Source organism: Eriocheir sinensis, chromosome 48 (assembly GCF_024679095.1).
Source record: "Eriocheir sinensis breed Jianghai 21 chromosome 48, ASM2467909v1, whole genome shotgun sequence".
Lineage (NCBI taxonomy): Eukaryota > Metazoa > Arthropoda > Malacostraca > Decapoda > Varunidae > Eriocheir > Eriocheir sinensis.
In genome coordinates this window covers 6,104,332-6,132,295 of record NC_066556.1, presented here as the reverse complement: position 1 = coordinate 6,132,295, position 27,964 = coordinate 6,104,332, and the positions used below count along the sequence as shown (strand labels likewise).

At 40.0% G+C, this 27,964-nt stretch overlaps 2 protein-coding genes across 3 annotated transcripts; both read right to left on the bottom strand.

The window, feature by feature from the left end:
- Positions 1 to 90: 90 nt before the first annotated feature.
- On the bottom strand, positions 91 to 27,564 carry LOC126981493 (heterogeneous nuclear ribonucleoprotein Q-like). The gene is given in 16 exon segments (XM_050832587.1): positions 91 to 3,438; positions 3,617 to 3,730; positions 3,733 to 3,766; positions 4,682 to 4,824; positions 5,782 to 5,852; positions 8,578 to 8,720; positions 8,964 to 9,113; positions 9,711 to 9,827; positions 10,591 to 10,679; positions 11,719 to 11,854; positions 14,704 to 14,880; positions 15,014 to 15,174; positions 19,387 to 19,549; positions 21,135 to 21,212; positions 21,367 to 21,523; positions 27,546 to 27,564. Coding segments are annotated over 15 exon segments (1,926 nt in total). The 5' UTR covers positions 21,517 to 21,523; positions 27,546 to 27,564; the 3' UTR covers positions 91 to 3,238.
- Positions 16,229 to 18,991, bottom strand: LOC126981494 (uncharacterized). Of its 2 annotated transcripts, XM_050832589.1 has the most exons (3): positions 18,071 to 18,991; positions 16,785 to 17,483; positions 16,229 to 16,539 (listed from the first exon to the last, which is right to left on the bottom strand). In XM_050832589.1, exons 1-3 carry the CDS (start codon positions 18,270 to 18,272, stop codon positions 16,535 to 16,537), a joined length of 906 nt encoding a protein of 301 aa, XP_050688546.1. In that variant the 5' UTR covers positions 18,273 to 18,991; the 3' UTR covers positions 16,229 to 16,534. The 2 variants fall into 2 exon arrangements, with proteins under 2 accessions (XP_050688546.1, XP_050688545.1); XM_050832588.1 differs by having other exon boundaries at positions 16,229 to 17,483.
- Positions 27,565 to 27,964: the final 400 nt, after the last annotated feature.

Sequence of the window (27,964 nt, the reverse complement as noted above, 5' to 3'; positions counted from 1 at the left end):
TGTAACTAAGCCAAATATAAATAACCTGCGAGCATTCTTTCCCAAACGATGAGTGTGACAAGGTAAAGGTTGAAAATAAATGTCTGTCACTAATGGAAATCTCTTTTACTTGCATTCCAACACTGGTACAGACCCGGCTATCTGGTACAACTCAACTGCCTTCCTGCACGCTCCTCTTGGCTAAGGCGACCACCTCCTTACACGGAACATACATCACCAACACCTCTTCATATATGTTAACAAATCTTTATGGACGTTGTATTTGACGGTACCGTGAGTTGCAACCGAAACATTTAAGTTGGAAATAAAATGGTATATTGAAAGGAAGTGAGAACCTATGTGTCAAATTTCGTAATCAAAACCTATGCCTGTGACGGCCATGCTTCACAACTGTGGGTATAGTAATTACGAGGCGCGGGGGGGCGGTGTGTGGTGGTGGCGGGCAGCCCGCCGACCACCACACACACAGCCGCCTGAACAAATGCACTGTATTGGTTAATTTTTTAAAATATTGGTTCAATAGAAATTACTAATGACTCGAGACCTTTTAATAAAACACTGCATCATGCACTGTCAGAATCCTTCCTGTCCCAGAATGCTACAACAATATATTTGAGAAAAAATTTACTAGATTCTTTAGAATAAATCACTATGTTATTGGATATTTACTATACACTTTTTGAATATATAATTGTATCTTTGACTATACATTTCTTTTAGAAAATATAATAATGATCATATTTAATTCCAGCAATTCCTTACCTACAAGAATTAGGTTAACGTTTTCCCTTCAAAGCTGAAATACATCTTTAACATAGACTTTGAAAACTTTTTAGTATACAACAAACATTTTGGTTATCCCCTGTGGCCCAGGCGGTGCTGCCGCCGGTGGAGGGAGGCGAGCAGCTGGCCACCACCCTCTGCCACACTAACACCATCTGGCAGTAAGTGAATCTCAAGATACACGATAGTTTCCCTTCAACTTGATCTCCTAACAGGCATACGAGAGCGAGGCTCAGAGACGCCTCCCGAACGTATTGGGTCAAGTCTGGTCCAAGGTCGTCAAAAGGAAAATAAAATAAAAAATCACTCAAGCATTTTCCTCCTTAAAATAATAGCCATAAAATTCCATTAAAATGCCAAGACAACCAATTAAATTAAAAGAAAATAATGAAAACTACAGCAATAGTTTAGTGATACATATTTTTTGCTACACAACTTATACTAATAAACTCAAGTCTGCTTGTAACATTTTTAAAAGAATGCGGGCTCTCAGGAGCAAAGCCAACTGTTAAATTTTAGTAAAACTTAAAAAGTTAATGATAAAATAGTCCAATGTCACTTTAGACTTAGGAGGAGGAGGAGAGAGAGAGAGAGAGAGAGAGAGAGAGAGAGAGAGAGAGAGAGAGAGAGAGAGAATGCAAAAGGGAATGGAATAAAAGAACAAAATGAGAGTGAGAGTGAGAGAATAATCTATATACCTAACTCTGTTTCACTTATCACAAGAAATGCTTATTAACTACGAATACAACAATTCATCTTCAGGAACCTCAATAAGTCCCACCGCGAGGGGGGAACCATGGAAACTTTGGAATACTGAAAAAAAAGTTAAAAAGGAGGGAGAGAGAAGAGAAAAAAAAATATTGGGGTTAAAATTCTTCTCAGATCCCAAAGTATCCGAAACATGACAAGTCCCTGAACCACACACACGATATACTCTACAGCTCAAGTCTTCGCAAGTAGTCACAGCCAGTTGGTCCAATCTCCACCAAATGATAACTGCTTGTCATCCAAACACACCAAATCTCTATTTCCCTGTGACTGATAGTGCGTGTGTCACCTTCGCAATGAGTAAAACATTAGCATCAAGATATGTACAGTTGCAGACAAATTTCATCATATCCTTTTTTTGGGGGCTTTTTTGTTTTATAGTGTGTGATATCGGACCAATCAAATCTGGTAACAGTCGCCTCAGTCGTCAATCAAGTCTACAATCAGTGGATATGGTTCATTCTAATTAGTACATAAGAAAATCCATCATAAATCATGCTTAAAATTCACAAATACTGCAGTATCTATATGGGTTAAGTCTTATAGTATTATTGGGTTCCATTGAATTGGTTTCTGACAACATTCCAATATGATTACGAGCACTGAATCAATGTTGCACTGAGCATCTGCTTAATGCCAACTAAGACCTACAAATCAAATAGCAAGGTTCAAGAGTTATTCAGTGGACACAGCATTTAGGGATACCAAAAGAAAATAGTGTGGTCACTGAAATCTGCATGCAGGACCGCCTTTTGGGGAAAAAAATATGTATAAAGTGTGTATACGGGGCAACCGGATGGAAGGATCTGATGCTGCTATAAGACTTTGGCAAGTTACTTATAAAATGCTAATAATAAACAAGAAAATTCCATTGGCAATTTCCCCTTAATGAATGACCTTGAATCATACTCAATGAAGAGGAAGGCAAAATCTTTTTAGGTGGACACACCTGAATAACGAGGAAATGGTACTGTTGTTGTAATTGTAGCAGTGGCATACATGAATACTAATACAGGAATTTGGGCGGCTATTTTCCACTAACCATTTCCGTTGAATTGATTAGTCTCCAGAACTAGGGGGGCAAACCGCTGGACTTGTTAGATTTATAATGGGAACTATTCTCTTTTTAATTTCTTTGAAAGACAAGAAGATTGCATGTGAAACACAAAGTAAGCGGGAATAAAACAGCCTGCTCATATTACCACTTGGATTGAATTTAATTGCTAAAACATTTTATGTTGATTTTTGTTTCATCCTAGTGGTTAACAGTGATAAAATTTTGAGCAGCACTCCTGTGAGACTTCCTCCTACTAGATTTAGTATGTTTTATTACCCAACTGACCTGGTGGGTTTGGGTATGGTGGAGATGTTTTTCAGGTACATGTCTCACTGGCGGGGTGGACTGCGGCCCCTCACCCCGGCCAGACGGAAGGGCGTCCGGGAATCGGAAGCCGACCCTCTCCAGGCCCCACTGACGCAGCACTGGTGGGGCGGCCACCATCCGTGGGCCTCGCATCAGGCGCTAGCAGCGCCGACACCACTCCCAGTCATACAAGTGGCAGGAATGTCCCTCTGTGCCCGCGAACGGGCTCACCCGGACAAACCAACGCACATAACTTGGAGTTGTGCCCCACCGTGCCCCGCCCCACCCTCTACACCTGGTGCTGGCGGCCCACCCGCTTACACCTCAGCTCCACGATTGTGGATAGCTGTCGTGGTACCATTGCTGGTCCCCGCCTGCCCCGCCGTACTTGCTGCCGTTGGCCCCACTGTATGAGCTCAGCGGCTGCTGTGGGATAGGCTGGTTCCCCCAGCTAGCACCGGTGTTCTGGAACCGTCTCTTTGAGTCCCCCTCGTTCTGGTGCCCGCCATCCAACTTTCTTTTACCTGTAATGGATCAAGCTTCATCTCACTTATCTGACTGATCTCTACAATGGAAGAATTATATTCATCACAGGCTTTCCCCTGGCCTATTACTCAAAAGTGATGGCACGTTTATGAAACATGACCTTTGGTGTTGGTGGTGTAGGCACAAGATACAAGGGAGTGACGGCTCAAGACTCACCTGCTAGATTTGCCCCCCTGGCGGACCCTCTGAACCCCTGCCTCGCCATGTGGTCGATCGCCCCCATGGCCCCCTCGGGCACCATACCCGCCCCCACGGGAGGGACAGCGCCTTGCCACGGTTCGCCATACCACCATACCCACGGCCAGCCTGAAAGCACAAGGCAACCCACAATCAGTGGTTAACCTTCCTCAACAATGCAGTACAGTTCAAGGTAAAGCTGGGACTTCGATAATGAGATAAGCATTAAGACAGCAAGCTTCAAAGGGCTCTATATACTAAAGCACAGTACGAGTCACCGTCCCTGAGCCAGAATGTGGCAGGGATCTGTTGGGTCACTGGGCGCGGTATCAAGTGGTGAGTGTTGCTGGGCTGCTAACAATAATGGTCTGCAGTGCTCATGTGTGAATTAATAATTGATCACATGAATTAGCTATTATTATTTTCTTCCCGGCCATGTTTTAGCCACCATTGCCCGGAGCTGCTGCCATGCTGGCTCAGGCATGGGACCCGACAGGACGTAGCCTCACGCCTCCACAGCCGACCTTGATTCCTAACAACTCCACCCACACCTCTTTTACACAGTTATTAGTTAGCAGACATTCACATACTTGAAAGAAAAAATTTTGGTTTTTGAATAAGGATCATATAATACTTGCATAGTTTAGCCCAACTTTACTCATTAAGACAAAGTTCACTGGTTCCTGACCTCTTCATAAAATATAACCCTTTCAAAACAATAACATGAATAAAATATTTGAACAAAAATGAAACTGCCTTCAAAATTATAGGTCTGAAAATTCAATGCTGTAAAGGATATGGCAAAAAATCATACTCTCACTCTCAAACCAAGGTAAAGATAAAGGTAGAGAGAGAGAGAGAGAGAGAGAGAGAGAGAGAGAGAGAGAGAATAATCATACAGACATTAAAGATTGCTTGCTCTCTGAGGTGACCACTAAAGGGACAATACGCCCCGACACCCAGGCCTGGGCAGGGAGAGTGAGGCCGCGCCTTGTCTGTGACACTTCAATACTACAGTAACTGAGAATGGACACTGGGACCCACCGGCACTGATTTGGTGCGACCACGCCCCATGGGATACGGGGAGTAATCGTAATAGTAATCTTCGTAACGGTAATAGTCGTCGTAATACGGGTCACTGTAGCCACCTTGATAATCGCCATAACCATAATAGTCGTAATCATAATCTAGAAATAATACCAAATGTTGTTGTTGATAGCTAGTAACAGAATAAAAAAATTTATTTTTTACTAACATCAAATATATAAATATATAAATATGTACTGTTCATACTAAAGAGGGCATGCCGGGAAGAACTAAGCAATAAGAATTATTGTGAAATCAACATTTATAATGATGGTCAGCTGAGGTGGTTGACAAATAGACAAGTGTGTGTTGACAAGATCATACTGTGAACTAAGGAAGGCAACGGGCACTAAGCCAGAGTATCAGAGACAACTGCATCTTCAAAGGGACCACTACAAGGTGCCTCTGAAAAGCAATTGGGGCCAGGAAGATGATGAAGGGAAGAAGAGCAAGTCAACTTCATGACAACTAGTTTATTCTTATTATATATTATGATACAGGGAAGTCTCCAAAAATTTAGTTTAACGTAACGTCCGATACACAACTACTTTAGCAAGTGTCACCAATATAAAACAAGAAAAATAGATTACAAACAAAACAAGCCAATTCATGCATATACAGTTAAATATTTATAGAGCATTTATTGAGCTCAATTTTAATTTTTACTCTATTTCATTACTACAGGGTTCGTCGTCCCTGTACCTTAAATATCTACTCTATCACTTTGTCCAAAAAATAAAGATCTTAAGTAGAGGTCTTCAACAGTGGCTATAAACAGGAGTAAACGGCACTCCCAAAAAGGAGCGAGATCATTAAAGGCTTGCAATTCAAAACTGTCAATATAAACAAGCACGTATCACTGGGACAAGTCCTTATGTACAACTCTCAGCACCATGTGAAAAATGATAATTACAGTAACTGGATGTAATGTAATGTTCTGGTCCCATTGTCATGAGCAACTCAATAGTACCAACTGTAGTTATTCCAGTAATAGTTGTATCCAGTGCTCTTTTGTGGTCTTGGACCCCAGTAATAGTTGTAATAGTTCCACCACTTACCATAATCACTGCGACCGCCCCCGCGGCCCCCTCCCCTCCCTCCACGCAGCATGGCTGGGGGCACAGGCATCCTGGAAACAGACAAAATCAACATCAGCCACAGCACACGGGAGGCAGATCAACTTGCAAGCCTCACTGTTTTCAAACCCATATCAATAAGCTTCTCATACACTTCATTCATTAACCATGTCAAATTACCCAATCAAACACTGCAACTTGCCTAACTAAAAATTGGATGTTCCTCTTTTACCCAAGTTCTCATACCCAATGCACCGAGCAACTGTCACCCAGTCTTAATTTTGAGCAGCTGCATCCTTACATGATGTTTACATTTATGATGGTCACTAGCATCAAAACTGCATGTGCTTCAGTCAGCCATCGATGAATTCCCTCTCAGATAAGTTCTCCAAACATTAAATTCCTCTAATTTCTACCTACATTATACCTTACGTGAACCTGTGCAAACTTGTGCAAAATTTAGCGCACAGGTTTGGATGGGGTGCACCTCCTCCCCTCGCAGGAGGTTCAGAAAGACTAATATAAACATAAGGAAGGCACAATTCTTCCTCTCAAGTGAAGTCTTGCAATGTTTAGGGAGCCTTCTTGAGGACTAAAGGTGGCTGGACCTGCTGGCAACACACTGACAATTTGGTAAATCCTACAGTTAACTGCTTCATCCTTCTGCAAGAGCAGGAATCTGTGAGCTGTGTTTACCTGACTCAAAGAATTGTTTGACTGAAAGATTAGGAAGAGATCAATAAACAAAGAGATACATAGTATGTTACACAAGAAAGCTAGTATTAACCTTCCCAGTACTATGACAAGCAATTTACATCTCACATGTAAAAAATGTGGCTAAAGGACCTAAATGTCATCGGTTATTGTTCCACTGGAAATGAGGCCTCCCATGAACAACATAATGACTATCAACAAAGCTGCCAGTATTTAGTCACTTGACTTTGTTGTTTTTGGAGTTTAATGGATTGTGTTGGTTATTCAGGGGCAATGTCTTCCTCTTAGACACGAGATACAGACCTAACAAAGCTCCCTGGCAATAATTTAGGTCATTTGCTTTTCATTGCATTTCAACCCAGTTTGTGTTTTGTATTTCTAAGTAATCTGTTTGAGATGTGAAGGATGGTAATGGATGTAACCTCTTTGGTCTCTCATGTTATGGTAAAAAGTGAAAAAAAAAAAAAAAAAATAATAATCTTGAACCTTAAATGCTGAAAAAAAAAAAAAATAAATAAAAAAAAAAAAATAAAAATAAAAACTGGAAAAAGAAATCACATTGATGAAAAAATAAACCAAGAGTAAATGAAAGTAAAAACTGGAAAAGGAAGAAATCACCAATGAAAAATAAACCAAGAGTAATTAGAAGTAAAAACTGGAAAAAGAAATTACATAAAAAATAAATAAATAAATAAATAAATAAATAAAATAAATAAATAAATAAACCAAATGAGTAACCAGTGAGTGGCATGAGATGAACTAAACATTCCTCTATGCCACAGCATGCGTGGGCGAGACAAATGCAACACCAATTACAGCCAGTGCAACACACAATCATTTGAAATGATTTACATATATTACTGGTCATACTATATTCAATGTCGCACTTAGAATTTCCACTTGAGAAACTTCCTACTTCTGGTCTATGATAACAAGACATGCAAGACTTAAAAATAAATGCATTGTGAGCCTTGAATAGTGTATATGGAAAACACTGGCATTTTTTCTTTGTTAATGATAGCACCTTCCCAAGTCAAAGCAAAATTGTACAATGCAAGCCAAAGTTCGTCTGACTCCTCAGCAAGTCTTTGAGAATTGGTTGACTGATTAATTGGGGTTTGTGGATATTGTGCCACAACCTTTAGGAACTACAGGAAGGCTGCTGGGAAAGAGGAAGTAAACAAATTTTGTTAACACTAAATAATCTTAGTCTGTTCTAGTGAAAAATAAAAAAAAAAAAAAAAAAAAAAAAAATTTTTACCCTTGGTAACTTTTAGTTCCTTTACTGCAGCAGCATGAAGTCATGGGCAGTTTTATCATTAATTATAATGTTATGCAATCAAGAGTGTAATTAATCATGAAAGTATATTAAGTGAACATGTTATATTGGCCTAAACAAAGGACACAGCCAAGGCTGTTGCTATATTGCAAGAATTGTTTTTTGTCAGTCACTGGAGTGGACTCTTGTAATGCTGACTACCCGTGTGTGAAGGTGGACGTGCCAAGCCTGAACCAAGAATGGAGTCAGTGTCCAGCCTAGGACAACACACATACTATCTCTCCATACCTGTTGTGCTTCATGCTAAAACATACCAGGGAGATAATATAGAATTTTCTTCATCTGCAGGCAGAAATGCATCGCTGTCTTTCTAAATTTTGTTCCAGTGCTACTCAAAATGATATTATAGTAACTTTACATATCCAATTGCTTCTCCTTAAGGGTAGGAAAGACCAAGTAATCTTATATCTATTACCTAAAACTGAGTTTACAATAAAATTTGTCCTTTTTCCATCATGATGAATATCAGAATCTTCTTTCATGCTTAATGTCCACACCAGAAATTCCTTAAAGAATTGAGATTTCTTAAAAGTCATCAGACATGTCTGACTGGAGACTAGACATTGCACATGTCGGATGTCCTGAGTTAAAACAATTTCTAGTTAAATTCTACTGACCAGAGAGGCTTGTTTTACATCATACTGCTAAAAAGCTATGTATTGGTTGATATCCATAAACCATGCACCAAAAAATCATGTTCCCAACTCACGAGACCAGACACTTACCCTCTCTGTGCAAGCATCTGCATGAGCCGTTTCTCTCTGTTGCGGAGAACTTCCTCCTTCTTCTTCTTGTCTGATGGTGGCTTGGCCAATGAAATTTCCATTGAAGCACCACCCAAGTCTTTCCCTTGTAGGGCTCCCATCGCCTGGAACAATAACACCAAGATTGAAAGAAAGTCTCTGAAAACAGTTTTTATCTCCTCGATAATATCAAGTTTCAAAGTTATGAAAAAATGCAACCATAACTCTTTAATTCAAGTGGATTAGTATTCAATGTTTCAAGAGAAAGGACTATTATTATTATTTTTTTTCAAACCCGGCAAGGATCTGCAAGTTTCTTGCCATATGTTTCAGCATTAGGAGAAAACTACCGTTTGCAGCCAACTTACCTTGACTGCTTCGTCTCTCTCCTCAAAGTGGACGAAGGCGTAATCTTTAATCTTTTTGACTCGTTCCACCTTCCCGAACTCATCAAATTTCTCTTTTAGCATTTCTTCTGTCGTCATTTGGGTAAGATTTCTAACATATAAAACTTTAACCTAAAAGGAAGAAAATATTGTTAGTATTTGAAATGTTTTCTTTTACTTTAAATTAAGGTTTAAGATCTCTCCCAATAGGTATTTGTCACTGGCTATTCCTTTTATTAACTGCTATTTAAATTACTTCATTATTCTTTAACACGGTAGCAGCGACGGGCCAAATTTGTGGTTTTACCGTGTAGCAGCGACGGGCCAAATTTGTGCCATGATGTAAACCCCCCAAAATAGACGATACATAATCTGATCACAAATGCTTTGATATATATTATGAAATGGTTTGCGTGAGAGGTGAATTTTTCTCATTTTTCTTGCTTGGAGGGACCATTAAGAAACATGATCCCCGCTGCTACCAGGTTAAACATCCTGTCGTTTAAATATAACAAGGGAGCAAGCATGATGCATCCTATACAAAAACACAATTTCATGACTTGCCTTCATGCAAAGACTGAGAGGAAAAAACACGATACATGGTCTTAACAGTGTCTTTCTTCACACTACTGACTAATTACTTAAGTCTTTGGTCACAGGATGCAACAGTACCCCCATTACCCTACAACAGAAAAAAGGAAGTAAATAAGTAAAAAGATGAGTGGCCACCTTGGACATGGTGTCTTCATCTGGCTCCTCCTGTGGGTCTGCCCAGTCCACAATGATTTCACAGCCCCAAACCTTAAACCTGCCAGAACTTAATCGCCGCTTGGCCAGGGAGGCAGCCTGCGGGGACACAAAAAGCTGGCTTGTAACAAGGCCACCAGGGGATAACAAAATAACCATCAAATGGCCACCAATATCTTGCATTTTTGCTTTAGCAAATATCAAGATGGAGGAATATGCATTATCAGTGAGAGAAATCCGAGTGGGGGAAAAAAAATAACAAATATTTCTTATAAAGACCAAGTTTTTTCAACATATACAATTGAAAATTAGTCATATCCTTGAACAGGCAATGCTGCACACCAGTAATGTCAAACTCATTTACTATGGCAAGCCAAGCTATATATTCCGCATACTGATATTGCAACCTAAAAATTTTCCGCAGGCAGTCACCTCACTTCTAGTTTTTAGCCATATGCTCCTCCCACATCTCCTGGCAGAAGACCCCTGCACACTGATGTGTATGTCTATTAAGCTAACCTTGCGTCACTCTTCGTCTTGATTAGTTTTAAGGCCCATGACTGTTGCCGTGATACATGGCTTCTTTATGTGATGAACTACTGCATCAATGTTTGGCACTAATGATACGCACCTTATGTAGCAGATCATAATTTCAAGTGTAAATTGTAGTAATTTTGTCATAATTGATATACTAACTAATTTGTAAAATGCAAGCATTCATCAAAAAAAACCTAGGTGAAAGTCTAGAACTTAGTGACTATTGTTTTCTTTTCACTGGAAGCTACATTTTTGCAGTGTGTGTGTGTGTGTGTGTGTGTGTGTGTGTGTGTGTGTGTGCAGTACAAAGAGCAAGATCACACACCTTGTGGGACTCGTACTCCAAGAAACAGAATCCTCTGTTTTTCTTCTTGTCATCAGGAGAACTATAAATTATCACTTCAACTAAACCAGCTGTGAAAAAAAAAAGGAAAAAAAGGGGGAAGGTGGGAAAATACAATTGAGTATATCATATATTGCCTGTAAACTATATTATAGTCATTATAATTCATGAAATACTTGCATAAACATAATCAGCATGATTGCCATAAAAAGTCTGGCAATGCTATTTACTTTCTAAATGACTTTCAACTAAGACTAATGCATGTGGCACCTAGTAGTGAAAAAACAAAAGGGATTTATTGTTAAGAAACAAAACAATAAATAAACTTGAATGATAGAACCACTGGGAAATCAGTGAATAACTTCTAGACACAAGAGGCTGTATGGAGTTGTGTTAGTTTATGATTTACAGGAACAAATTAGCCATCACTGCTTAGAATAAAAAATAAATAAATAAAATTAAAATATAAATTTTCCATGCAAGCAACACCACTAGCAAATCAAGTAGGGAGCAATGCCTTACCACATGACACACTTTATAAACATGAGCCTTATTCTCCATCCAGCATGAGAATGTGTATTATTTAAAAAGCAAAGCAAAAGACTGACCATCTGGCAAGACATTGCAGGTTGGAGTCAGGGTAATGACATGGATTTTGCAAAAAAAAAAAAAAGGGAAGGAAAAATGTGGCCTATGTGTCACCAGGCAACTGGAAAAATATGTATATGAAAAATAAAATAAATAAATAAAAAAGGGACGGCCACAAAAACCTATGATGAAACCCTTCAGCTGCTGCAGGTAAGGATGCCATAGCTTCAGCGTAGCATCAAACAGTGCTAGTACTAAATTAATCCATGGGAGGCCAACTCAAGGATATGTGTGGATGGGGGTCACAGGGGGAGCAGTGAGTATGATGCACCATCAAGCAACCATGTTTAGAGCCAGTTATATTGTGGAAATGTCTAGCTTTACAGTCTAAAAATGGTAGAGGGGACCACTGTAACACATTCTTAAGTGTAAGAAGCTGCCAAGTCAATGGTGACAGAACGCACAGCTAGGACTGACATACCCACAAGCCACTGACTACCTGTGACACAGAGGTCAACTTACGTGCGTGCTTTGCAAACTCCTCATATAATTCAAGTCGCTCCCTGTTCTTGGGGATATTTCCTACGAACAATCGATGATTGTTGTATGAAATAGTGACCCCTAATTTTTTGCCGCGCTGAATTTCATATTCATTCAGCTGCAAAAGACATGACGATTCCTGTTTATGAGCACAAATTAAGTGTACATGTGAATCTACTTGGAACCCTGAAATCAACTCCACAGCCCTCAAGACAAGTAGATTCGTGAGCATATGGAGGTGCTTCTCTGAGGGACACTTACTCCTGGTCAGAGGAACACCTCCAGTAATGAAGAGGTACAAACAAACATTTGAGCGCTCTCACTTTACCTGTGCGTTTTGAAAATTCTTCCAGAATTTCTTCTTTTGACTTTGATTTTGGGATGTTCCCCACAAACAGCCGCAGATTAGGAATGCTAATATTAACTTTCAGGGCAGCATTTTCCCTGACATTGTAATTATCAAGCTGTGAAAAAGAAAAAATACCTCCTTGGCATCAGTGAAAACTGATTTGGACCTTAATGCTTACTTTTCCAAACTACAGCAAACTACAACTACAGTGTTGAGGAACACTTCTCACAGGGAGAAGAGTTAACCAGAGGTCAGGTAGAGTGAGCACAGTTCCACACACGGTAAATCCTTAAGATAGACCAATACTTAGCAAAATAATGGAAGGAAAGTTTCTTAAGTGTAGATAAATTTAATTTTTTCCAGAAAAATTTGGTATGAAACTTCCTTGGCCAGGGATACTTATTGTCTTATAAATTTATCAGTTTTGGTTTTGAACTTGAAATACAGCTCAATTGTTTATTGCACTTCAATTTGAACTGTTCAAGAGTGCAGCTTTCAATACACCCAACACAGTCAAGTGTTAAAAATCACTTACCCTTTCCTGTCATCAACTGAGCATCAGTGATGGTGCCAGTTACCTTTCAGTGTTGAACATTAAGGAATATAGAGTTGATGGGGGATTAATCTGGTCACAATACAACACTAACAACAAACCATCAACATAAAAGACATGTATATATAGTGTTGGAATCCCAATCTCCCCTCCTTTAAATAAAAAGTAATTCATGTACCTAAGATCTGGCCTTGTCAATTTAAATGCAAATATATAAGCCTTGAGCTATAGGAATAAGATTGAAAATATATACATGAAAAAAAAAAAAAAAAAAAAAAAAAAAAAAAAAATGCAAACATACAAGTCCAACTTTACCTTTTCCCTACTGAGCAAAATAAAAATCCTCTGTGGAAAACCAACAGTAATAAAGAGGTAAATTAATTTTGGTGACAGCCGTAAGAGCATTCATGTCACCCCTTCCACAGAACTAAACTTTGCTTTCACATTTACCATTTCTCCAAGGGACAAGCAAGTCAATGCACTACCACAATAATGACTACAAACACTCTGGAATCATTAGGTTACCACATCTCTGATAATAATAATTCTGAAAATGCTCTACTGAAACATCAGTGACAAATTCTTGACTTGGGACAAAGAAAAAATACAGGTATTTACATTATGACACCAAGGCATTAGCAATTAGATAAAATATAGCCAACTATTCAGGTGCAAGCAAAGTTTCTTACAGTCATAGATTACTAACACCCTTGGCAATGGTGGTACTCAAGTTCTGTTCTGAAGCTCTTTGAAAGCTTTTATTATCTCTGGCCAAGTAGTTTTAAGTGATATTGCCCTTACAAAGAATACCAGAGATAAGAGAATGAGTTGGAAAAGAACTACTGAGCTTAAGTAATAAAAGCTACACTTTAGACAAGATGAGGTACAGAGGCTCCTGTCCTTAGGTGTTGGGGAGACTAGCTGAAACATACTGTCATGTCTTCAGTTCAAAGCCACCCTCTGCTACAGTCATGCTACTCAAGTTTCTAACTGAAGAACAAAAGGAAGGGATACTCAAAAGATGTAAAAAACATTCATATATACTATTGTAATATCAACCCTTAGCATATCTGAATCTTAAGAAGGGGTGCCATGCATCATTACTAACAGGCCTCAGAGATCCCAATGAAACTCAACAAACTATTGTCATATGCAACGGTCTCATCTGTTATAAAGAAATATGAAGTCCTTGCAGTTAATTATAATTCCTCACAATCCTAGATTAACTGCCAAATCTATTGGAAAGTAAAAATGTTTCTTATTTCTAGTGATGAATAATACATCCAACTTTAGTTTACAACAAAATAGATTTCTAGCAATAATATATGCACACAAATAATTTTGAGAAACTTCAGTATTTGTATTTGACAAATCTCACTCCTCAACAAACACTGTTCAAGTTAAAAGTCCTTCCCTGGAACTATTATGAACACTCATGAACTCTCTTGAAACAAATTCCTATATCCAAGAATTGTCAATAAATTCATCTGCAACAAATTCTTATTTCACAGATAGGCAAGAAGAGTATGTATTTTGTTTGATGTTTTTCACCATCTACAATATAATAAATTTTCATCCATAAAACAATTTAAAAAGTATTCAACAAAGCATCTTTGCAACTAGATGAAGTGTTCCAGTAATGCACAAAATCTGTTTTATAGTTTGAAATTGCCTAAATATATATATATATATATATATATATATATATATATATATATATATCTATATATATATATATATATATATATATATATATATATATATATATATATATATATATATATATATATATATATATATATATATATATATATATATATATATATATATATATATATGGGAGAATATGGCAAATGACTGGTGCCAATCAGGTCTTGCATTTAAGGAATCTAAATCCTTTCACACAGAATATTTAAAGTAAAAGGTTAAGTGAAATAACTGCATCAATTACCAAATCCTACATATCTAGCAATGATCAACTCGGCCAAGCAGAGCTGAAAGCTTTGGCTACAACACTGCTTGTCACACCCAAGTGGCCGAGAGGCCCAGCCCAGGTGGTACATACCTGCCGGACGGCCTCACAGGCCGCTGAACGGGTTGTGAAGGTGATGAAGGCATAGCCTCTGTTTTGGCCTGTCATGGGGTCCATCATAAGGCGCAGGTCCCAGATCTCACCGCATTTTTCAAAGAGTGGGATCAACTCATCTTCATACAGCTCCTTGGGTATTTTACCACAAAACACCTGTAATGAGTTATTAGTACATTTGACTTCTTCACCTTCCTTGGGTGCCTGCCACTGCTAAAACAGGAGCCAGCTGTTATCATACACTTCCCAAACCCAAACTCTAAAGAGGCTCGGCATGAAGACAACTAACCTCACATCCTGGACCAGGGGGTGGACCCTCCCAGTTTGGTGGAGGACCTCCGTATTTTCGCTGGCCTGTGGTCACGTCTAGAGTGTAGCCCGTGCGTTCAAGAATCGCTTTCAGGTTGTCTTCATTTGGACCTTTCCCTGGATTGACAGCCATACTGTCTGCTGTATAGCAGAAAGAAACATTGCATTTACAATTTGAAATTGTTCCTTCACCCCTCTCCCTCCCTCCCTTATATATAAATCACATTAGAGAATACAAAACAAGGGAACTTTTAATCATAGGTATAATGCACAATGCCTTCTAAAAAATTCATGACAACCTTTCCCCATACAGTAGCTTTATTGGCACTTTAATATTTGATATATATAGCTATAAACACTCATGTATTAACCCTCTCGCGCATGGTGATGCGTTTCGCGTCATCAATGGTAAAAAAAGTCCTGGCGCACGATGAAGGGAAATGAGTCATGTTTAAAAAAATTGATTAAAAATTAAGTTTTCGGTGAGTGTCAAATTTGGTAGCGTCATTTGTTAGGCTAAGTTTCTTAATGGTAACATATGGCAACCTTTCTAAGGAACGTAGATGAGAAGGGAGGAGGGGTCGGTCACCTCGAAAAAAATAGTTTTCTTGGTGTAACTCGGGAACTAAGAGGCATATGAGGATACCATAAGAATCCTCACTATATTTCGCTTTGAAACATATATTCGGCTACAAAAATTGGCCCACAAAATTTCAAGCTAGGTAAGAGTTGGTATTTAGGATTTATTGCCTACAATACTCCATACGGAGACTTGAAACGAGTTTGTGAAGTTTATTTTCCTCTATTTTTTATTTGCGCATGCTCTAGTACAAGTCTTTATGAAGCCATTGATACCGAATTTATTGAGGTACAATCAGGATTGGCAATGCTTAAATCAAATTGATTTAATCAAATGATTAAATCATTGGTATTTTTACTTAAAAACATTTACTTTTTGACTTCAAGTATTCCATAAGTTAATTATGTGCTCCAAAGATGGTAAAGTAAAACAACCTATTCATGTGTAATGATTCATTTATTCTATTCGAGGTATATACCCCCCCCCCCCCCCCAAAAAAAAAAATAATAATAATAATAATAATAATAGTAATAATAAATAAAAAAAAAATAATAATAATAATAAATAAAAATAAAAATAAATAAATAAATAAAAAATAAATAAATAAAGATAAAAAGTCCTACATTATTATAAATTTTTAAGTAGGAACTGACAACTGAAATATGTTTGAGTAGTAAAGTAGGCCTATCCTGGAGGAGAGATATCATATCTATGTTGCCTAATCTATGTATCAATGTAATACAAATGGCAAAATGTGTCTTTATTGATTATGTCTTTACACATACATTAATCTTCAATTAAGTACTTTACACTACCTAACTATGGAGTTTACCAAGTTCACCAGAGGCTTTCTGTGATGACCCTAGGTTATGTTTTTTGTAAATGAAAAGATGAAAACCAGTTTTGCAGCTTTTTCTATCCCTAACCTATTTCTAAGCTTAGAATGAACAAGACCAAATGAAGAAAATCCTCTCCACTCCAGAACTTGAGGCTGCTGTTGTAAGTAATTTCCTAACCAATTCAGAAAAATCCTTTTTGTTTCCAAGCTTGCCCAAAGAAAACCACCATGCAAGTGGACTAACTATGGAGTTCACCAGAGGCTTTCTGTGATGACCCTAGGTTATGATTTTTGTAAATGAAAACCAGTTTTGCAGCTTTTTCTATCCCTAACCTATTTCTAAGCTTTGAAGGAACAAGACCAAATGAAGAAAAAATCCTCTCCACTCCAGAACTTGAGGCCGTTGTTGTAAATAATTTCCTAACCAAATCAGAAAAAAACTTGGGTGTGGGTGACCGGATTTGTCAATTGTGTCCACAAGATAGACAGATCTTGTGTTTTCTGATGTGTGAATAGTAATAGAGGCACATATTACAGGTTCACTGGAAACATTTGTCCATCCATCAAGACTCATGCAGACAGTTTTACCTTCTAAATCTACTACATTTTTTTCACACTCTTTACCATATACCTTGCCTAACAGTGAACCACCTATTTCTCTCCTACTGGGCAGTTTGTATCCTGGCCTCATTACATTCACCATATCTATAAAGGATGCATGCTCAACAATCTTAAAAAAAGAATTTGTTGCATACACCATAGCTACTTTTTCATCTATTTTTTCCTTCTCTTCTTTAGCGGTCTTCACTCCATTGTTCAAAATACTTGTGTTGTGACTTGAAGTTGAAACATTTTTCTTTAATGTATGTGTAATAGATGTAGTAGGGCTATCCGAATCTTTTACCAAGCTGTCTGAACTGCTACACTTGAAAGGGAAAGAAGTAAAAGAAGGTGCAATGTGTTTTTCAACACCTGAGGCTGACACTTCTAACACAGATGGTGTGGCTGATGTTTGAGTAACTGGTTGTGGGTCTGCAAAGAAGAGCACCATATAATAATTCATTGTACTGTATAACTGAGTACATGTAAAATACTGTGCAAATATTATGATAAATCCTGTAAACTGAGTGAGGTTGTGGGACATGGTGCAAGAGGTAGACCACCTGTCAGATGGCTGAACAGGGTGGAAGAGTATGCAAGGGAGAGAGGTGTGAGTGGGAGGGGAGGGTTTGAGCAGATGAGGGGGGAATGTTGTAGGAGGGAGAACTGTAAACTTTTTTTCTGTGGCCACCCCCTGAGGGGGAGCTCCCAGAGGGAGCAAGGCATCATAGCTATAGATAGACTGTATTATATATAAAAGTTTTCTGTTTCAGTTTTCCACATCACGCTGGAGCATCACAATATTTGGAATATGTGGCTCTTAAAAAAAAATTAATAATAATAAAAAATAAATAAATAAATAAATAAATAAATAAATAAATAAAATTATAATTCAGGTTGTGTAATCTCTCTATTTTTTTTTTTACAGTATTTTTTTTAATAATTTGACAACCACTTTCATTGAGGTGTTTATGAAATACATATACTACACTAAACTAAGATATATGATTCATAATTACCTTCTATTGTTTCTGCTTCAAGATCTGAATCTCGTTGTGGCTCTTTACACTTCTTCTTATGATCACGTAATCGTTGAACCAAACCCTGAAGTTCTTTACCACAAACTTTACACTTTGCATGAATTTCCTTGTTTTGCGAGTGAGTTGCAACTTCCTCAAATTCTGCCCAAATACTGTCTTTCTGTCTACCTGCTTTTCTCATTTTGGATGTCTTAAATTATTATGGAATGTTCTTATCCTGAAAATGTAATCACTATTTAAAGTTTTGAACTCTTGATAAACTTATTGTACTTGCTAAAGTCCTGTTGCCTTTCCTCCAACACTGAGGGAATTTTAAAAAGTGAGATATGTAAACTTCGATCTGCCAGCTGAGCTGCAGGAAAAACCTTTTGCAGGTCACAACATTAACCCTTTGAATCTCACTTTGTATGTCTCTGGTAAAGCAAAGAAAGCAACAGGACTCGAACAAGCATATACTGTAGATGCCACTGAACTGGTAATCTCACAAAAGCAAACTGCAGAGGCACTGACTGTGACTGACCAACTGGTGGAAAATACATGTACTGTACTGAGTTTAGTGAGTTCTCTTGCTCTAATGTTGCCAACTTGCCATATGTTTTTTTACTAGGTAAAAAATCAACCTCCTTTTATCTTTACTAACTTGGCAGGCAATGTATCATAATAATAACCCAGGTTAGCAACCAAACAGTAACAGAATAAAAGTAGATATTCTTCTCTATGGTAATAATATAATATGCAGTCATGCAAATGACAACTTCAGGCAACTCTATCTGTCCTAAACCTGGTCCTGTACCAACTACAAACAAGTATTGAACAAGTATGTATCTGGATCCTTGACTGTGCTCAGACTTACAGGCCCTAAACTTAAACTTAAAGTAACCTATGGAGACTTTCAAATCACTCAGCAGGATATATATATATATATATATATATATATATATATATATATATATATATATATATATATATATATATATATTAAAAAAGATTAAAATATATATATATATTTTTTTTTGATTTTTTTTTTAAATCACCAACCATGGGTACGATATATCTGTGAGGGTAAAACACGTCCGGGAATGTAGAGTATCGCGGCGGCAAAGAAAGGCCGGTTGGGCCTGAGAAATGCATGGCGAGTGGAACAGAAACTTATTGGAAACTTACGGTGCACGAGAGGGTTAAGTTTCAACAAGTAGTAGTTGGGTGGCAGGTCACCATATATGAGGCAATAAGCCAATCTTTACAGCTAACATTGAAGACACAAGATTCTTGCAGGCAAAGTCGTAGATACTTACTGTTATACTGTTTTCTCTGGCGATAGGTCTTCATGACCCCACAGAGGTAGGCGGACTTGTTGGACACATGCTCCAGGTTCGACTCCAGAAACTGTTTGAGAACTGTGACTGCACCCTCGACGGGGAACTCCTTCAGGGCATCCAGCGCACGTTCGTCCAGGTCCTGCAACACCACCCAGTGACTGCCACACAGGGCCTCCCTACCACCGCTGGGCCACACGGGCTTCAGCACTACAGCTTGAGGGGCAGGGAACACACAGCTCTAGGATGCTGTGACACATTATTTTGTTCTACCGCTTTGACTAATGATCTAGATGGTAAAAGGTGGTATTCCCCTCACACCTCGAGGAAACGGAACTGCTACACTAAGATTCTGATGCACAAGAATGTCACACACAAGTCCTTCATTTAGAACACAACTACTTATGCCATCAGCTAAAACTACAGTAACATCTAAGAGCACAAAGAAGCTCAATGGCTACCTTAAAGAGTTGAGCTATAAGCATCAGAAGCACAGCAAGATGAATGAAAAGGTGAATAATGACAAACCCCCCCCCCACAGTGAAGAGAGCTTAAAGGTGATGTCAGCAGACACTTCTGTAGCAGACCCTGACCTTGAACAGCTGCCACCATAAACTTCCCAAGATAGGAATGCCTTATACCCAACCTAAGGTATGCAGGCACTACTAGAGAATACCTGTCGACTACTGCTATTGATTTTCTCCACTGGCCTCCCCGGATATTCTGTACGCAGCACAAGGGTATGTGGGTAGTTACGGGTCTGCCTGCAGCTTCCCACTTTGACCTTGGAAAGTGCTTGGACAGGGCCTGGAACCTGTTTCTCACTGTCTCAGAAAATGGACCCAACCAACAGAAGTTTTGGACATCTCAATTAATTACTAGTCATAGTACTGACATGAAAAATTGCACTTTTTATAATCGAGAGTGGACATTACTATGTTAATATTTCTTCAAAAGCTTGCCAGGCATCAGGAGTCTGCAGGAGGCCAGTTGGCATACATGTGGCAGCTCCTCATCAGTCTTTCCAGGCCATGCATTCACCTAATCTTTTCTTGAGGCTGCCCATTGTATTTGCATTCACCACAAGATTGCAGTCAGTTTCATTCCAACCACTACTCTGTAAACAATTCTTGCCAATTTCTCAATCAAATCTGAACTTATCTAAACTAACACCATTGCTGCAAGTTCTTCCCACTTTAGTAATAAAAGAACCTTATCAATTAACCCCTAAGATGAAAACTTTTCAGCTCTAATAAAAAAATCTACAATTCCACTTGCATTCTTCTTTGTATACAATGCAACACTTACCTTACAACCATCGAAAATAATTTTCCAGGGGTAAAAATTACAATATTGACATTAAAAGAATGATACTAACGAGTGATAAGACTTTATCTCTGATATGAAGGAAATACCAAGCTTTTACCACACCTTGTCTGCCTCTCAGGAGATCATTTTCATCCTCTATCAAAAATATGAACTAATTCTTATTTCCTCAGTAGGGAAGGGGAGTACATAAAATTTATAAAAGCTGTCAATGATATATATATATATATATATATATATATATATATATATATATATATATATATATATATATATATATATATATGAATGGGAGGTTATATGGATACAAATAGATTCTCTTGGGCACACAAGATATAAAAATAAGCATTTAAAATATACAGGAGATTTCACCCCCCCCAAAACACCATGACCTTACTGACCTGTCTCAGTGTTGGCCTGGACTTGACAAAGAGTCCACTACTAATGTGCAGACTCCACTGTGGGAGGTCCAGGAGAGCCTCCATGTCCATGAAATGAGTTTCCACAATGGAGAACACCACCAAACCATTTGTATGTCTTGTGTGCCCAATATAAATCCCATAGAGAATTAGTGTCAAGCATTTTCTTATGAAATTGTAAAACAAATGTGATGGAAGGCAGATGTTCACTCACTTCATGCCTCAGTTTGCCCTGTTTGTAGATTTCGTCAAGTTTCGCAGCAACTTTTTCATTTAGGCCATAACTTATTAGTTTCTGATAGTCTTCTGTTCTTTCACCATCTATTTGTGACCCCGGGTCACCACCGCCATTACCTTCCGCCATCACTCCCCTGCAATACACAAGCAGCTTGTGTTAGACTGTTCTGGAACAATGCCACACAACAGGTAAACATTAAGAAACAAAGGTAAACAAGGGATACCAAAAGTAAACCAAAGTTACATAGATAAATATCAAGCCTAAATCTGACAGCAAGATTTCACTAATTTTCCTTAAAACTAACCCTCCGGTGCATGATAGGCAAAAGAATGGCAAGATTAAAATTTTGAGATTTGAGTCAGTCTTCCAAGTTTGTGGAATAAAACTATTGTTAGGGGATATGAAAGTGCATTTTGGTGTTGGTGTGAGACAGGTGTGTGATGTCACCAGCACTGTTCAATATCTAAATGGATGACTAAGAAATTAAAGCGAGAATAGAGATTTGGGTGCAAAACTGAAAGTAAAAGGCAGGGGTGTGGAGTTGGAGTTAATTTTTTTTTACTCCGACTCCAGGAAATTTTAAAGTTGCGACTCCGACTCCGGCCCCCATGCCCCTAACCCTCTATTGCAAATCTTTTTCTTTTCTTTTAGATGCTGCCTGTAGTGCCGGTAGACTCTCTTGAGGTCCTTTTTCTTACATGTATTTACATCCAAATTACATGTACTCTATATAAGCAACATCTAGATAAAAAAAAAAAAAATAAATAAAATAAATAAATAAATAAATAAATAAATAAATAAATAAATAAATAAATAAATAAAAACTTCACAACTACATCACACGCTAAATGATTACGTTAAGGAGTCGGAGTCAGGGGTATTTTTACCGACTCCAACTCCGGCCAAAAATACCCGACTCCACACCCCTGGTAAAAGGTATGGAGCAGTCCTTGGTGGCGGCCATAGTTTGCAGACGATGCAGTGTTGTTGGTAAAGAATGAAAGGCTGCTGCAATGGATTTGGGATGAATCTGACCGGATGTATAAAAGGTGTTTTCAAGACGATGGACAAGAGTTACATGTTATTTGATTGGACATAGCAGACCACTGAGTTTACAAAGCCATACATAAGGGCAGAATGAGTGTAAGATCTGGTTAGGGAAAAAGAAGATGGATGGGGTGATAATCTAAATTCATTTAAGAATGGGAGCTTAGAGGGTGAGGTGAGGAAGTGAGCACTTAAGGGGTAAGTTATAAAAGGGAGAAGTGTGAGAAAAGAAGACTTCAATAACGTTATCCTCCCAACTCTCATATGCATCGGAGATATAAGTGTGAAATGTACCACAGTAATCACAAACATGCACACAAAAGAGATATACAAGAGGTGCATGTGGTATGTCAAGATAGGATTGAGGATAAACTGTGTATGAGTTTTGGTATGGACATGAAAGCAAAGGCAATGGACGGTAGTGGTTGAATGGATGAAACACGATAAGCCAAGATGGTTTAGACATGTGATAAAGAATGAGGAAAACTCTCCCGAGGGGGCGCGAGCACAGGACGGGAGGGGAAAAAATTCATGGAAAACCACACTCACTGGCTATTAGTACAAAGGAAATGCAGCTAGTACTACTACTACTACTACTAATAATAATAATAATAATAGTGGGCCAATACAATAATAGCCTAGCCAAGGGCTATCTATCTATCTATGGTGACATAGTTGGGGTGGTGTAGTGGGTATTGCAGGGAGGAGGGGGGCCCCAACTGCAGTGAACCAGCTTTGGGCAGGCCCAGCTTGCAAAAGGTTGAGAGCCCCTGGTTTAATAGATCCAGAGTGGACATGTGTATAAGAGGGTTGGTGGGCGAGGGATAATTGCCAAGAGGGTATGCAGGAACAGGGAACTTGTTAACGCTTCTACCGTGGCCGCCCTCTATGAGGACAGGGCATCAAAGTAACAGATAGATTGTTATATCAGATAAAATTGTGCACCTTAGAAAAATCTGAACTGGAATTACTTTGGAAATTAATGGTTCTCCAGTTATTAGCTATTTCAAAATCAACCAAACTTGGCTCTCTAATGTAACCTATCCAGGGATAGAACAGTAGCCTACCAAACTAGTAAACTAAATCCACTAGATAAGTATCCTGATCTCACTTAGTGATCTATTTGTGTGCCCGGGAAATGCTTTTCAGTCTTGGTAAATCTGACATTTCTGTTCTGAAGAACTAATGAACATCCTAGAGACCTAGACTCTAGGTACCGTACTGACTTAAAAGTTTTCAGACTACTTATATAGAAAGATGAAGGTAAACTGCTGAGTGTGAGAAACTGGATAAGCTTTACTTTTTCTTCCAAATAGCAATCAAGATATATTCAAGTGATCTCTCACTTAGCAAGCTGAATCTGAGCTATGCATAACCTGACAAGGTTCAAGGACCTTTCAGATCACTGTGCTGTTTGCAATGTACTTGGTTTTCAATAGTTATGTACATCCTATTAATTTTCTAATAACCTATATTAAATACAAGTACAAATACCACAGAAATATACCAGGATGCCTAGCTACATCACGTGACAACAAAATGAAGTAAGATTAACCTCAGCATGACTCGACAATGCACCCACATTTCTCAGTCACCTTGCAGCTTGGAAGGAGAGAAGTAGCTAACCTAAGGCTCTGTGGAGGCTGCCAAGACTGTGTCACTTTCACAGTCACTGCCAAGAGACTGAGTGGTGATGCTGCTGTGTGACTTGCTCTGCTATTTTCTGGTGTAGTGCAGTTACCTCACTAAACAGTCATGTTCATTATGTTCACCCTTCTAGTTAACACATGTATTTGAAAATAATACTTGGAAAATAAAGCAAATATAATAAAAAAACGGAATATCAAAATAAAGCGTGTTTACTGACCTATATTGACCTGTTTTTTACCTCTGATTAGATTTCCCTTTTTTCTCTCTCATCATGATTACCGGCTGGCATGGTGCACACAAAATGGCATATGCAGCAGTATCATTTCTTCATATTCAGTGTGACACCTGTACTTCCTATGGTGTTCTGTGTTACTCTTAATTCCACCACCAGCCTTGGATTCCTGACCTAACATTTCTAAAGATGTAACAAGTCAATCATATCTCTCCATCTCAAGACAATGGATGACGGTTATCACATACATCCGACAGAACTAGCCTTGGTGGTACTCAAACTGTCTTCCTGCGCAGCATCTCATCACCTCCTCCCCTACACCCTTGTACCCACAATGCAGCAACAAAGACATCATGACTCGCCCTCTTCCTCCTGTACACCTCATTTATTCTTTACACAGCCTGTATGGGTTAGCCAGCTCTATCTAATGCTACCAAATGACTAAATAGAAGACAATATAACAAGTTTTACCATCTTTGATATGAATGCATAGGCTTTCACATTAGTTTAGGTGACCACATTTTGGAAGATGATAACCATCAACAAAATAAAAATGAGCGGTGTCCCATTCAACTGATCATAATAAAAATGGTGCATTACAGGAAATCTAACCAAGAATGGTAATTTTCAAGAACAAAAGCATACCAATATGAAACAAATATCCAAAATACCTTCACAAATTCTAATAATACACTAAAACAAAAAACAACCAGCAAAACTTCAAGGGGTTGAGGCCCCCACTCCTGGAAGATTAGTTAACTGTCTTATACTGGCCCTAAGTGACCTTTCCTCCCTTAGTTTAGATGATCTTGCCTCATAGCCCATGGGATTACTAAAAGATAGGTGAATACACATCATTTGTAACCTCCATATGGGGGACTACAAACCCTCTGAGCACCCTGAACAAGTCTTCCTGTGTCTGGTTGCTTCTTGTTGACCTAATCATTGTGACGTCTATAACAAGAACATATGTGAAACAATATGTGGTGTCATTATCATTTACCCTGAGAACATTTCCCACAAAAGAAAAACACCCCCACAACTCTCCCTCCTGCTAGCACCAACAAGGTCACCCCAGTGACCCCACCAGTAGTGCTGTCATTCAAACTCTGGTGTCTGCTGACTCAGGTGCTGACCCTCAAGGATAAACACTCCCACCCCTCAGTACCATGACATGCCACAAGGGCCACCAGCGTTAAATGTCCACCTGACACCAGTGATTGTGTTTATACTCCCAAGACACACAGTGACAGTTGACATAACCACATAATTCACCTTAAGCATGACCTCCACTCCTCAGGTCACGTTGCATCAGCTTCAAAGACAAGGGTCAAGGTCAGTTGTTAACCCAGTGACCCATATAAGTGACATTTACAATTTTTTGCTTTTCTTAGTTAAACTTATAACACTGGCTTCATGTCGTCTTATTCTTTCACCTAGCATGGTCTGGTTTCATCATGGCAGTGCAGAAGGCTGCCAGGGCAGGAAAAAAATATCCCGCAATTACATGGCCCAATCCGGAGTCTATTCTTAAGTAATCTGGCATTAACCCTGCCTTCACGCAAACCTCAACAGGTAGTAAAGGTACAGGAAAGGAAAAAATCCTGCTGGCCCGACAGCTTGCCATTAATTTGTCAGCGAGGATGACCAGCCGTGACAGCCCTGCCGCGGCCCCGCACGCCGCCCTGCCCTGCCTGCAGCCCTGCCCTCAGCCTGCCGCCACTCCCCCACAGGCCTGCAGCGGCGTGTGGAGGCGGTGTGTGGTGCTGGCGCCAGCTGTGGGGGTGACACAGCCACACCACAGCAGCTGTGTCACCAGGCAGTCTCCCGCCAAAACACTTTAGTTCGTCACAGCACCTCGCCCTTCCTCACAGCCGCCCCGTGGGCGTGCCTGGCCCCCGCGGCACCACACACAGCCCGGCCCGCTGTCCCAGGCCGCGGCGGGCGGGGCGGGCATTGCAGGACAACACTGCAGCACGTAACGGTCGTGCAGGACGGCCGCCGCCACAGCCTGTCCTTATTTCCTCTCCTCACACCCCCGGCCGCCGCCCCCGCCGCCCATGGCCGCCCTCAACGTGCTCCCCGCCGCCCAGGCTACACAACACAGGGACTGTCAACTTACTAACGTGTCGGCGATGACTTATAATTACTCCGTTCCAACACTCCGGCGCCTCCACCACGGCCGGCTGCTGCAAATGGCGCACCACCAGCGTGATAACTTGTGCTGCACGGGGCCGCCGCCGCGACGCGCACGGCCCGCCCCGTTGCCGCCCCGCCGGTCCCGCTCACCCACGCCCGCGCCCGCGACGCCCACACGCACCCAGGGGCCACGGCGCCTTGCGGGCGTTAACAGGGTATATCATATGACCCCTCAGCGATATATAAAAGGTACAGATTGTATTTCATGTTTTGTTTTACTGGAAACTTGGCACCGCCGGCGTGAGTCTCGGCCCCAAAACGTGGCGGGAACACGCGTCACCGCCACGAACCTCTCTGTCTCCAGGCTGGCCTTTAGCCCCCTAGCCGCGAAGGACACGCCTAATTTCGGATATTACAGGGTGAAGATGACCCATCTCCAATCATTCGCGTAGTACATATACAAAAGTAATTTCGAGGGAGGGCCAGAGAAGGGAAAGAATGTGCGGTGGGCGGCCGCCACGGCAGGACCCAGGCCGCGCGCCCACCTGGCGGAGGTGGCGCCGCGGTGGCCGCCGCCGCGCTCACCTCAAACCTGCACGTCAGAAAGAATGGGATAGCACTCATGTCAAGGGATAGTGCAGCAGTCACATGCCGGCTCACACCAAAACAACAAGTGACACTCATTTTGTGATGATGATTCCATGTCGTCCTGAACAGCATCCTTCACGAGAAAATTGACAAACACCATTCACTTCTTTGATATACATGTAAAAAGTGTCTTTGTTCACGTGCCATATAAGAATTCACATACGCTTGGACAAATATATGTCCACCGCTAACGCCTTCTAATAATCTCGGCATAACCACATCAGCCACATAAAACCGCGTCGGCCTGGCGGTGTATTATTAGGTCCGGCTGTCTGGTGTCGGGCGCTGCGGGGCTTCTTTGTCCAGCGGCCTCCCTAGAGGCCGTTAACACCAGTTGTGCACGAACTTATCTATGACGTGTTCACCTTGCATCAAGACGGAAGGAAGATAAAAGGAGCGACACAGCCAAGCAGGGCTCGCACCACACACTGTCCCTCACCAGCCTTGGTCTCGCCCACAGCGGCGCTGGCGGGTACAAAGTGAACCGGATTATGTAACCGTGAGGACATCAGTCTGTGGTGCGGCAGGCGGCACTTAAAGGCTAAACATTATGTTGACGCTGACACAGACATCCCTTGCGGATTAAATAAATAAGTGAATCGATCCTAGAAATCAAATACATAATCTGCTTCTAATGATGAATATTCTTTACATTAGGAATAAGGCTTAACGCTCACGTCAGCCAGTGCCATAGAGGGCCAGTCCATTATTGCTGTACCCTCCTGGGGCTGCGGGGCCTCGGGGTTAGAGGGCTGAATGAGTTATTCCCGCGGGAGTCCGTGGATAAAACTTGTTATTCTATTTGTTAACCTTTGCTTGAGATACGTGACTTGTCAATTGAATGGCTTGGCAGCATCA